Below are 13,829 nucleotides of genomic sequence, written 5' to 3' on the forward strand. Positions count from 1 at the left end.
TCAGTCATTTAATTCCAGAATTTCCAGACTTGGCTGTGCAACAGAGTTACCTTGGAAGTTCCTGAATCCTATGCAGAACGTTGGGCTCAGAATCTCTGGCAGTGGCTAAGAACTCGTGCTTGTAAAGTCCCCTCGCTGATTCGGATGCAGCCAGCCTGATCCTACTCTGTGTCCAGTGGTCTGGAAGCCACTGATCTGGACTTCCTTCTCATTTTTGTATAGTTAAGTTGACTATCAATGAGAATTAGTCAGAAGTTTATTAAAATGCAGAATATTAGTTCTCATCCCTACAGGAATGAGGGATATGTATATTTTTAGTAAACACTCCAGGTCATTTTGATGCAGAAAGTCTAAGAATCACACATTGAGGCAGAAAAACACAAAGTATTGTTTCTCATCTTTTTTTTTTTTTTTATTCCAGGCACATTTTTAAAGATCCAAATATCTCATGACCCTTTTATAATTTATAGTTCATATTTTAAGTTTTTTATTGTATAAGATTTTAATATTGAACATAGTTAGATAGTAAAGTGAATTTCAAAGACAGACTCTAAATGGCCAGGAAAGAAAAAAAAGGCATCGCTAAATGCTACAGATGAGGACTAAGTATTTCCAGGGCAGCCTTGGTTCCAACAGCTTCTTTTCAAAATACTACTCTATTTACTCACTGGGTATGGGAAAAGATAATTACTCTATTTACTCACAAGATTATGGGAAAAGAAACTTCCTGTTATTTTTCACATCAAAAGGGCACTTCATTAGTCACTTACATGCAACCTTTTAACAGCTGAACATGTTAAAGGGAAATTGTCATGCATACATTAAAAAAATGATAACTTTAGCAGTCCTTTAAACTTTGAGTTTAAAGTAGAATCAAAATAATAAGAATTTTCTTTATAGTGAACCCAGCTGTTTTTCATTTCTTATTATAATTAAGATTTAAAATAGCTTAGGCAATAACTGCCTCAAATCTGTAATGGGAATAATATGTAATACAGGATGAATCGTCAATAAACTTAATTTTATATAATGTATAATGATGAAATGTTAATAATCAGTTTTTTGAAAAGTGTTGCCATTATTTTATTAAAGGAAGTATTAAGAATAAGGGAGCTCTGGTAGCATAGTGGCTAAGACACTTGCCTGCTAACCAGACGGCTGGCGGTTCAAACCCACCAGCCACTCCTCGGAAGGAAGGTTGGGCAATCCTACTTCCGTAGTGATACTGCCTCGGAAACCCAAGGAGGGGTCGCTATGAGTCGGGGCCAACTCGACGGCAAACAACAACAACAACAAATTAAGAATAAGTGTTTCACCATATTTTTAATATTTATTTGACAAGATGACTAATTCCAAAAGAAATTTATTCAATAGAACTAAAGGAAATGCCATTTAGATTGAAAGAATTTCAGGAACAAGGCAGCTCAACCCAAAATCCAAACCCACTGTCACTGAGTTGATTCCAACTCATAGCAACCCTGTGGGACAGAGTGGAATTGCCCCATAGGGTTTCCAAGGCTGTAAATCTTTACTGAAGCAGACTGCCTCATCTTTCTCCGGTGGAGTGCTGGTGGGTTCAAATCACCAAACTTGTTGTTAGCAGCCGAATGCTTTAACCACTACACCACCAGAACTCCTACAAAGCAGCCAAAGAGTGTAAATAAACAACACAAATAAAGTGTGATCAAAACTTTTTTGTTTTGTTTTTGGTCCGAAAGAACCTATATTCTTTGCTTCACAGAATGATGCATATTTATTACAGATAAGAGGACCACCCCTGTAATTATTTGCTAAGCATAGCATTTATTTGAATAAATAGGACGAAAAGGTACAACTCTGACACACACCTTTTCTTTTAAACCACACAGTATCCCCTCGTTCCGCGTAGTCTCCCCTTGTTCTGTTCAAACGACTGCCTTTTGGTCTATGTACAGGTTCTGCATGAGCATAATCAAGTATTCTAGAATTCCTACTCTTCCTACTCTTTGCAATGTTATCCATAATATGTTATGATCCACACAGTCAAATGCCTTTGCATAGTCAATAAGACACAGGCAAACATCTTTCTGATATTCTCTGCTTTCAGCCAAGATCCATCCGATATCAGCAATTATAGTCCTCATTCCAACTCCACTTCTGAGTCCAGCTTGAATTCCTGACAGCTCTCTGTCAATGTATTACTGCAACTATTTGTGAATAACTTTCAGCAAAATTTCACTAGTGTGTGTTATTAATGATATTTTTTGATAATCTACACATTCAGTTGAATCACCTTGCTTTGGAATGGGCAAAAATATGGACATATTCCAGTCAATTAGCCAGGTAGTTACTTTCCAAAATTTCTTGGCATAGATAAGTGAACTTTTCTAGTATTGCAACTATTTGTTGAAACATCTCAACTGGTATTTGTCAATTCCTGGAACCTTGCTTTTCACTAATGCAACTTTTACTTCTTCCTTCAATACCATAGATTCTTGATCATGTGCTACCTCATGATATGGTTGAACATCAACTAATTATTTTTGGCATAGTGACTCTGTGTATTCCTTCCATCTTCTTACAATGCTTTCTGCATCATTCAATATTTCACCCATGGAATCCTTCAATATTGCAATTCAAAGTTTGAATTTTTTCTTCAGTTATTTCAGTTTGAAATATGCCAGGAGTGTCTTCCCTCTTGAATTCCTAATACCAGGTCTCTGCATATTTCATTATAATGCTTTGCTTTGTCTTCTCAAGATGCTTTTTGAAGTCTCTGTTAAGTTCTTTTGTTTCATCATTTTTTCCATTCTCTTTAGCCACTCTCCATTCAAGAGCAAGTTTCAAAGTCTCTTCTGACATCTATTTAGGTCTTTTGTTTCTTTCATGCATTTTTAATGACCTTTTACTTTTTTCATGTATGATGTTTTTGATGTTATTCCACAACTCATATGGTCTTATATCATTAGTGTTCAATGCATCAAATCTATTCTTGCGATGGTATTTAAGTTCAGGTGGGATATACTCAAGGTCTTACTTTAGCTGTTGTGGACTTGTTTTAATTTTCTTCAGCTGTAACTTGAACTTGCATATGAGCAACTAATGATGATATTGAGCTTCTCCATCATCTCTTTCCACAGATGTAGGTGATTTGATTCTGGTGTATTCCATTCAGTGAGTTTCATGTGTATAGTCACTTTTTATGTTTTTGAATAAAGGTATTTGCAATGAACAAGTCATTGGTCTTGCAAAATTTCATCATGCCCTCTCCAGCCTCTTTTCTATCACCAAGGCCATATTCTCCAGGTACTGCTCCTTCTTTTTTGGTTCCAATCACCCAAAATTATCAATGCATCTTGATTGCAAGTTTGGTCAAATTCAGACTGCAGAAGTTGGTTAAAATAATTAATTTCTTCATCTTTGGCATTAGTGTTTTGTGCCTAAATTTGAATAATAGTTGTATTAACTAGTCTTCCTTGTAGGCATATGGATATTTTCTTATCCCTGAGAGCATTATACTTCAAAATAGATCTTAAAATGTTCTTTTAATGATGAATGTGGTGCTATTCCTCTCAGTTTGTCATTCCTGTTAGAGCAGACCATATAATTGCCTGATTCAAAATGGCCAAAATCAATCTACTTTAGCTCACTAATGCCCAGGCTATCCATCTTTATGTGTTCTATTTCATTTTTGGATGACTTCCCCACACTCATACTTCATGCATTTCATGTTCTGATTACTAACAGATGTTTGCAGCTGTTTGTTCTCATTTTGAGTCATGCCACATTAGCAAATGAAGGTCCTAAATGCTTTACTCCATCCATGTCTTTAATGGCATCTCTTTGAGGAGGCAGCTCTTCCATAACTGTATTTTGAGTGACTTCCAACCTGAGGGCTCATCTTCTAGAACTATATCAAACAATGTTATTCATAAGGTTTTCAATGGCCAATTTTGTGTAGAAGTAGACAGCAAGTCCTCCTTCCTAGTCTGTCTTAGTCTGGAAGCTCTGCTGAAACCTGTCTACCATGTGTGACCTTGCTGGTATTTGAAATCCCAGTGGCATAGCCTCCAGCATCACAGTAACATACAAGCAACCAGCCACAGTATGACAAACTGACAGACGAGTGGTGAATGTTGCCATTAGCTGTCATCCAGTTAGCCCCCAACTCATGGTAACACCAGAATGAAACACTCTCTGGTCCTGCAGTATCCCCATGATCAGTTGTATATCAACCACTGTAATCCATAGGGTTTTCACTGGTTGCTTTTGGAAGTAGATCATCAGGCTTTTTTAACCTAGTTTGTCTTAGTCTGGAAGCTCTGCTAAAACCTGTGCAGCATCACAGCAGCACATAAGCCTCCACTTGACGGCTATGAATGAGATTCATTGGCTGGGAATCTAACCCAGGTTTCCTGCCTTGAAGGTGAGAATTCTACCACTGAACCACCAGGGCCCCTAGTAAAGCTATAGACAATATTAAAATACACAATGAGAGAGAAATAAATGAGAATATAGTGGAAATAGAAAATAGATCATTCACTCTAATTAAACTTTTGTTCTGTGAGATGAAAGTTATGACATTTTCAGGGTGCATAACATTTACCGAGACGCTTGAAGAAATTTTCCTCTTCATCTCTTCCATTCTCCATTCCACTCCCTGGCCCACCTTCAGATAGCTTCACAGCACTGGTGAATTTGACCTGAGATAAAAAGAATATCAATTTGATAACTAAATTAAAAGGTGATTCTTTGTGACTATACTAACCCTTACCTTGAAATATAAGTTGGTTAGAATACGGAGATCACTTAGCTCCTCTGGCTACCATATCTGGTTAGTTAGTCAGTGTAGTTCATGCCCATGTGCTGCAAAAGACATTACTATAGCTAAGGTTGGAATAGACTTGGTGCAATGGTTTGTTTTTTGTTTTTGCTTTTATACCTGGGGAGAGCCAGGTCATAGATTGAACACCAAGAAATCAGGCACTATAAAAATACTTTACTGAATAATTGAAGCACTCTTAAAGTTTCATTCTAATGAAATTCAAGTTCAAAACTTTGAACAAAGTCATATTCTTTCTTTATAAATAAGAACACAGTTGAGAATCAGAGCATAGTAAAAGACAGCTGTTAAATTGTGTTCCCCCATCATATATTGAAGTCTGAATCTCCAGAACCTCCAGATGTGAACTTATTTGGAAACAGAGTCTTTGCAAATGTAACTGATTAAGCTAACATGGTGTCATGCTGGACTAGGGTATTCCCCAATTCTATCTGACTGGTGGTGTCCTTATAAAAAGGGAAAAGGGACAAAATATAGAAGTGACAAACTCATAGGGAAGATAGCAATGTGAAGGTAGAGTCAGAGATTGGAGTTTTGCTACCATGAACCAAGGAAGGGACACCTGGGACCAGCTGAAGATAGAAGAATTAATAGAGGGTTCCTCTGCTAGAGCCTCCAGAGAGCGTGTGGCCCTGTCAACATCTTAATTTTGGACTTCTAGCCTCCAGGATTGTGAGAGGATAAACTTCTGTTGTTTTAAGCCACCTAGTTTGTAGTTCCAATCAATTCAATGGCAGTGAGGTTTGTTTTTTTTTTTTTCAGTTTGTGGTCCTTTGTTATGGCAGCCATAGAAAACTACTTCAAGAGCCAAATTGAATATTTAAGTTCTGCAAAAGAACCAGTGTAAATTAATTTATAGAGCAACTATAATTAGTGTGCAATAACATATCTCTCTAAGAATTAGAATGTGTTCTTGATCTCATCTTTAGCCCAATATTACTCCAAATTTTCAGTACAGCAACAAATCTATTGGCCACCCAGATACTCAAATACAGTGATTTTCTTTTAGCAAAAAGAATCTGAAAGAGGAATTATAAATATGTTTTCAAAATGTTTGGTAATGTTGTTATATTCTTTTTATTATTTTAAAATTATACTTTTAAAACTGACTGGATGAAAGAAAAATGGTTTTAGCAGGAATCAAAGAAGGAAGAATGTAAGAAATAATTTGTATTAAAAGAAACTCAACTATTATCCTATACTGAAAATTAAGGGTATAAGTGACTGAGCCATGAATCAACCACAAGGGGAACTCTTTAGAAAATAAATTTCACTGAGAATCATTGTCTTTTCCAAATTGTATGCTACTCCATTGCTCAACCGTATTATGGACAAGCACTTAGTGGGAAAAATCATTCTGACTTTTCTTATTCTTTTAAAGAAGATGAATTGTTCAGATGGTGCCAAAAGTAGTGAAAGGAAGCTGAATGATGTGTGTGTTTTCATAGTGGAAGGATCATTATTACTGGATCATTGGAGAGGAGTTTGAGATGTCAGAGGTTTCACATGTGTGTTAAAAGTTAAAAGTAGTTGGAAAATGATGCCTATGTACATACATATATCAGCATTATAATTTTACATACTTTTTTGCCACATTTTTTCCCATTTCACTCTTACCATCAAATTCTACTCTAGCTGATCATGTAAACATCTTAATTTCCATTGCTCTTCTAAGTTGCCCAAATCTGTTCAACTTGAGAGTTTCTTCAACTCCTTTTTTGTCCTCTCTCCAGGTGTTTAGCATTTCTCAGCCCAGACTTTTTTCTATCAGTGACTCAAATATTCCCTTTCATAAGTAAAGTCCTGTTTACCTTGGAGCTTTGCCTGATGAAAGACAGGCGGTCCACAGAGCTGATGTCTAGGAGGTCTTCCACACCATCTGCCAAGCCCGAGAGGGAGGATCTTTTCAGCCAGTTTCCTATTTGATATATTTTTTTAAAAAATTAGACCATTGTAGTACTTTATTCCAAATGGAGTAAACAGAAATGCCAGCATGTATCCAACAAGCAATGGAAGTTACATGGCTTGATATAAACAGAAATGAAAACAAATGACTTTCAGTGTGCATGCTTTGAATCAAGATGTTGAGTGTTGGATTGTGAAATTATATGAACAAGAAAGACCAGAAGGAAAAAAGGACCCCAGTGGTCTTTAGTGAATGAAACCAGAATCCATCCAGATATCCTGGGCAACTTTCATATCTCCCATTAAGTGCTGCTGATTTTATCTCATATATATGTCTCAAATCTGTCCATTTCTCACTGCGCAGTCACTACCAGGCCAAACTACCATTACTTATACCTACACTACCAGACAGCTTTGCATCCAGGCTTCCTTATCCAATCATGTCACCTCCAATGTTTTCCATGTGGAGATCTTTCAGAAAAAGTTTATCTGATTATGCTACTCTTCTGTTTAACATCCCACGTTGACTATCTAGGGCTCTAGGATAAAGAGTCAAGTACTTAAGCTGACCCTCAATGCCAGGTGTGGTCTCCTCCCAAACTATTGCTCTACATAGAAATACAGCCACTGCTACCCTTATTACGGTGCTTCTAATTCCTTCCATCCCATAATACCTTTGCGCACTTTATTGTTACCACCTGGACTGCTCTCCTTCCTTCATTTCCCTAAGTGTCCTGTTACTTAATGCCACTTTCTCCATGAAAGGGAGCTCTGGTGGCATAGTGCCTAAGGCATTTGACTGCTAACCAGAGGCTGGAGGTTCAAACCCACCAGCCACTCCTCGGAAGGAAGACTGGGCAATCTACTTCTGTAGTGATACCACCTTGGAAACCCAAGGAGGGGTTGCTATGAGTCAGATCCGACTCGACGGCAGTTTGGTTTGGTTTGAGTTCTTCATGAAGCCTTCCCTGACTGCTGGCCCCTTTTGTCCAATTAGATCAGGTCTCACTTCTGCATGCTCTCATAACACCATGCATTTTTCCTTCATGAAATTCTAGGTTGCAAGTATATTTAGTTGTAAGATTATGTGCCATAGTGACTGCCACCCCCTAGACTGAAAGCTTAGCAAAGAAGAAGGCCATGAATTTTTGCTTATCATTTAATTTCTAATGCTTAGTATAGTGTTTGCACAAGTAGAGGCTTATGGTAGCAGATTGATGAATATCTGCTGGAAAAAGAAAGAGTGAATGAGTGAATTAATGAATGAACGAGTTGGTCTGGCCCTGCAACTTGAAGGTTTTCTTTTTTCTACCTTACCAGGCATGCTCTGTTTTGATAATGAGTTGATTTAAGGGCATGGTAGGAATAAGAATAAACATAAATACAGACATACTTTTACCTATGGGGAGTTTAAGCTTCTTCCGGAGGGAAATTCTACGGGACCGTGAGCGGGCACGGCGGTCAGACGTGGTCCCTGAGTGGGCAGTGGTACATTCCGAAGTGTCCTGTTCAGACTGGCTGCTGGTGTCACTTGCTGCACTCTGGGATTTGAACATCTTGCGCCAGAAATCTTTCCTCCCCAGGTTGCCTGCTTGCATTTGCTCATCACTGTAAGGAAACAGAGGATTGGGTTAAACATCTGACCACTTGGGTGAAATTCTCTTCCATTTCTTTCAACAAAATGCCAACGATGTCTGGGAAAACCCTGCAGAATGATCTTGATACACTAGTTTTTGAGTGGCCATGGGAGTAGAAGGAGGGAGACCAACCAAGCCTCACTTTCTCAGCTCTTCTTAAAAACATTCATGTCTCAGATATCAAATTGAGGGGATCAAAGTTTTTTAAACCTTAATAAAAAGCTAAATATTATTGCAAGGATTTGCTGTGAGTCACAGTACCAGAAGACTTGAAGTGCCAGTAAATATTTAACATTTTTTAAGTTTCCATGGCTTGTGCACCATATTGTACTTTCCTTCCCACTACCTACCCCAGTACAGTATAGGACTAAATAGATATGCAAAATATACTTGAATAATGAATACATGAAGTGCAATCACCATACTCAGGGATTGTATTATTCAACAATCACTACAGCAAAAAAGTTTAGGATATATCTATATGTCACACGAGCCAGTAACCCCACTGCTAGGTATATATCCTAGAGAAATAAGAGCTGTGACATAAACAAATATATGCACACCATGTTCAGCACAGCATTATTCACAATAGCAAAATATTGAACCAACCTAAGTGTCCATCAGTGGATGAATGGATAAATAAACTATGGTACATACACACAATGGAATACTATGCAACGTTAAAGAATGATGATATATATATATATATATATATATATATATATAGGAATTTATTTAAGAAAAAGAATACCTCCAAAGGAATTTTTGAGCATTGGGTAAGAGGAAATGTACAAGTGGCCAGTTGTATGCAGATTTAGTGGTCAGTTGTATGCAGATTTAGTTTATTTCACTAGGTGTCAAAAAAAAAAAGGCCAGTTGCAAAGATTAAGAGGAGGACAAAAAGAAAGTAATGATTACTCTTATATTGCCAGTGGTATGATAGAATGATTCAACTTTTCTGGAGGTAATTTGTTTATGCAGTATCTAAAACTCATATCTGTACAATTTATAGAATAATTCAACTTCCCGGAAGTTATTCCAAGGAAATGATGGGACAACATATTAAGATGTAGATATAAGAAGGCTCAAATACTCACTGAGGTACTATGGGTCAACTCTGAAAAATTGGAAACAATCTAAATGTTCAACTCTAGGGGACCAGTTGAATAAATTATTGGGCTTTCATAAGGTACCATACTCTGTGGTAATTATAGCTTTGTTTTAGAAAATTATCGATATGGGACATTTTCATGATTTATTGCAAAGTTAAAAAGCAGAGATGTAATGATTGAAACAGGATAACAGGTTAATTTTTTTAAAGGACACATGTAAATGCATGTGTGGGTTTGTGTGTGTGCATGCTCAAAAATGTAGCCAACTATAAATAAGCTGTCAAACATAACTGAAAATGCACAAACAGCAAAAGACAAACTAGAAGACCGGGATCTCCTAAAAATTAAATATTTATGCACATCAAAAGACTTCACCAAAAGAGTAAAAAGAGAATTTACAGGCTGGGGAAAAAAATTGGCAATGATGTATTGGACAAGAGCCTAATCTCAGAAATTTATAGAAAACTTAACCACCACCACAAAATGACAAACAATTCAATTAAAAAATGGACAGAGGATATTTCTTCATCAAAGAAGACATTAAGGTGGATAGCAAACACATGAAGAAATGCTCCCCTGATCATTAGCCATTGTAGAGATGCATATCAAAACAACAATGAAATATTATCTTACCCCAGCATTAAAATTAAGAACAAAAAAAAAAAGGAAAAAGAAAAACCCAAAACAAATGCTGGCTAGGATGTGGAGAGATAAGAACCCTCATACACTGCTGATGGGACTAAAAAATGGTAAAACCACTGTGGAAAACAGTATGGTACTGCCTTAAAAAAGATGGAAATGGAAATATCACCTGATCCAGCAATCCCACTATTAGGTATATGTCCTACAGAAATCAGAGTCATGACATAAACAGATATATGCACATCCATGTTCATCACAGCATTATTCACAATAGCAAAATGATGGAAACAATCTAAGTGCCATCAGTGGATGAATGGATAAACATACTATGGTACATACACACAGTGGTGAATGGATAAACATACTGTGGTACATACACACAACGGAATACTATGCAACATTAAAGAATGATGATGAATCTGTGACATATCTCATAACATGAATGAACCTGGAGGACATTATGCTGAGTGAAATTAGTCAGTCACAAAAGGACAAATACTATATGATACCACTACTATTTAAAGTCAAGAAAAAAATTATATACAGAAAGAATCATTCTTTGAAAGTTACCAAGGGTGGGAGGGGAGAGGAAGCTAAATCACTTACTGGAGGATAGACACGAGCTGACTTAGGTGAAAGTGAAGGCCATATGCAATAAGGGGTAGGTAAGCACAAAAAGAACAAGGCGGAGGAAGACACAGGGAGGAGCACAAGAACGAAAGGCAACAAAGGTGAATACTGTTACATACACAATCCTGTAATAACAGTAATAACAATAATCTACTGTAGATACATAGATAAGGGTGGGAAGGTGAATAGGACTACATTCATGAATATAGGTTTGATAGAGAATATTCCCATCTATGTATTTACATGTGCTGAAATTATATCCATGAATATTGTAGAGTATACATGAGGCAAAGAAAACTTCTTAGTCACAACAAAACACCTTTATGGAATGAGTTTCTGGGCATGTGGGCTCAGGACCATAGTCTCGGGGGACACTAAGGTTAATTGGCATAACATAGTCCACATAGTCCACAAAGACAACATTCTACATCCTACTTTGGTGAGTAGCAACTGGCGTCTTAAAAGCTTATTTTTGTTGTTGTTAAGTGCCATGGAGTCGGCTCTGACTCATAGTGACCCTACATACAACAAAATGAAGCATTGGCTGGTCCTGTGCCAGCCTTACAATCCTTGCTATATTATATATATATTGCTATATTATATATATATATCCATCATTGCAGCCACTGTGTCAATCCATCTTATTGGGGGCTTGTCCCTCTTCTGTTGACCTCCACTTTACCAAGCATGATATCCTTCTCCAGGGAATGGTCCCTTCTGACAATATGACCAAAGTAGGTGAGACGAAGTCTGGTCATTCTCGCTTCCAAGGAGCATCCTGGCTGCACTTCTTCCAGGACAGATTTGTTGTTCTTCTGGCGTCCATGGTACCTTCAGTATTCTCTGCCAACACCACAACGCAAAAGCATCAACTCTTCTTTGGTCTCCCTTATTTGTTGCCTAGCTTTCAAGGGCATATGAGGTGATTGAAAACACCTTGGCTTGGGATGGGGCACACCCTGGTCTTCAAAGAAACACCTTTGCTCTTTAGCACTTTAAAGAGGTCTTCTGCAGCAGGTTTGCCCAGTGCAACACACCGTCTGATTTCTTGACTGCTCCTTCCATGGGTGTTGATTGTGAACCCAAACAATATGAAATCACATCTATTGTGATGCTACTTATTGGTCCCATTGTGAGGATTTTTGTTTTCCTTATGTTGAAGTGTAACCCATACTGCAGACTGTAGTCTTTAATCTTCATTAGTAAGTGTTTCAAGTCATCTTCACTTTCAGCAAGCAAGGTTGTGTCATCTGCATATCGCAGGTTGTTAATGACTCTTCCTCCAATCCTGGTGCCATGTTCTTTTTCATATAGTCCAGCTTCTCAGATTATTTACTCAGCATACAGTTTGAATAAGTATGGTGAAAGGATACAACCCTGACACACTCCCTTCCTGATTTTAAATCATGCAGTATCCCCTTGTTCTGTTTGAACAACTGCCTCCTGGTCTATGTATGAGTTCCTCATGAGTACAATTAAGTGTTCTGGAATTCCCTTTTTTCTCAATGTTATCCGTAATTTATTATGATACACACAATAGAATACCTTTGCATAGCTAATAAAACACAAATAAACATCTTTTTGGTTTTCTTTGTTTTTTACATCAACAATGATATCTCTTGTTCTACATCCTCTTCTGAATCCAGCTTGCATTTCTGGAAGTTCTCTGTCAATATACTGTTGCAACTCTTTTTGAATTATCTTCAGCAAGATTTTACTTGCATATGATATTAATGATATTGTTCGATAATTTCTGTGGGATCACATTTCTTTGGAATGGGTACAAATAGAGATCTCTTTCAGTCACTTAAGCCACTTAAAAGCTTATGAGTGGCCATATAGGGTGCAACTACTGGTTTCTCCCTGCCCAAAGCAAAGCAAAGTGAAGAAATCAAAGACACAAAGAAACAATAAGACCATCTATCTTCGTAGATAATTAAATTTACTAGATTCCATAATATTCTCTTTGCTCAGTGTTCCATAAGCACTATATGATTTCTTAGCTTTTAGCACATCTGTTCTTTCTCCTTGAGTGAAGATGCATGTTGTAATATGGCTTTGCATAAATATTTCCAACTGGAGGGATGTGATAGACTGTCAAATACAGAACTGTTGCCTGATCCAAGGGGGCCCAGGAGGTGAGCGTGCCAAATGTCCTCTGTTCAGCACTGAGAGAGGTGGATCCTTGAAAGGATTAATGGACTACATGAACCTCAGCCTTCATGACCCTGAGACCAGAAGACCTGGATGGTGCCTAGCTACCATTGCTGACCACTCTGAAAGGGATCACAGTAGGAGGACCTGGAGACAGTGGGAGAAAAATGTGCCACAAAACTAAAAATCATAAAAAAAAAATAAGACTACGTTTACTCTTCTAGTAGAGACTGGTAGAACTCCTCAGACTGTGGCCCTTAGATACCTTTCAGCTGGGAATTGAACTCACCTTTCAGCCAAACGATAGACGGTCTATAACATGAACAATAATACTGGCAAGGTATGCACTCATTAGAAAAAGCAATCACACATGATCAAAAGGGCAGCATTTGCCCAGGGATGAAGCTAAGAAGACAGGAAGGGATAGGAGAGAAGGACAAAGGGAAATGGTAACACCAGGAGGAAGTGAGAAGAGTGCTGTAACATTGTGGGGATTTCAAAGAATGTCACAAAACTAAATGTGTATGAATTGTTGAACGGAAAACCAATTTGCTCTGTAAACTTTCACCCAAGTCACACACACACACATACATACACACAAATTAATTCATTTTAAAAAATGTAGCCAACATAACACACTGAATGCTTATAATGATTATCTCTAGTTGGTGGTACTTAGATTTTTAAATTATGTTCCTTCATAGTACCTAAGGCAGTTGACTGTTAACCAGAAGGCTGGTGGTACAAACCCACCTGGGCAATCTACTTCCACAGAGACACCACCTCAGAAATCCAAGGAGGGGTCACCATGACTCAGGTCCGACTCAACAGCAGTGAGTTTGTTTGTTTTTTTGGTATGCTTTACCCTGCTTTCTACATATGTCATCTTGAGCTACATATATATTTAGTGATTTGGAAAGAAAAGGT

The 13,829-nt window shown here is 37.6% G+C and overlaps 1 protein-coding gene across 1 annotated transcript in view; it reads right to left on the minus strand.

The window, feature by feature from the left end:
• The window catches only part of UNC80 (unc-80 homolog, NALCN channel complex subunit), a 282,090-nt gene that overhangs the window by 161,990 nt on the left and 106,271 nt on the right, over nucleotides 1–13,829 (minus strand). Inside the window, exons 19-21 of the mRNA XM_042782808.1 lie at nucleotides 8,127–8,335; nucleotides 6,634–6,740; nucleotides 4,586–4,682 (exon numbers count right to left, since the gene is read on the minus strand). Of these exons, the coding sequence (XP_042638742.1) occupies nucleotides 4,586–4,682; nucleotides 6,634–6,740; nucleotides 8,127–8,335 (413 nt within the window). The remainder of the gene's footprint in view (nucleotides 1–4,585; nucleotides 4,683–6,633; nucleotides 6,741–8,126; nucleotides 8,336–13,829) is intronic.

This window comes from Orycteropus afer, unplaced genomic scaffold (genome assembly GCF_000298275.1).
Source record: "Orycteropus afer afer isolate SDZICR_OR568_19922 unplaced genomic scaffold, OryAfe1.0 scaffold00002, whole genome shotgun sequence".
Classification (NCBI taxonomy): Eukaryota; Metazoa; Chordata; class Mammalia; order Tubulidentata; family Orycteropodidae; genus Orycteropus; species Orycteropus afer.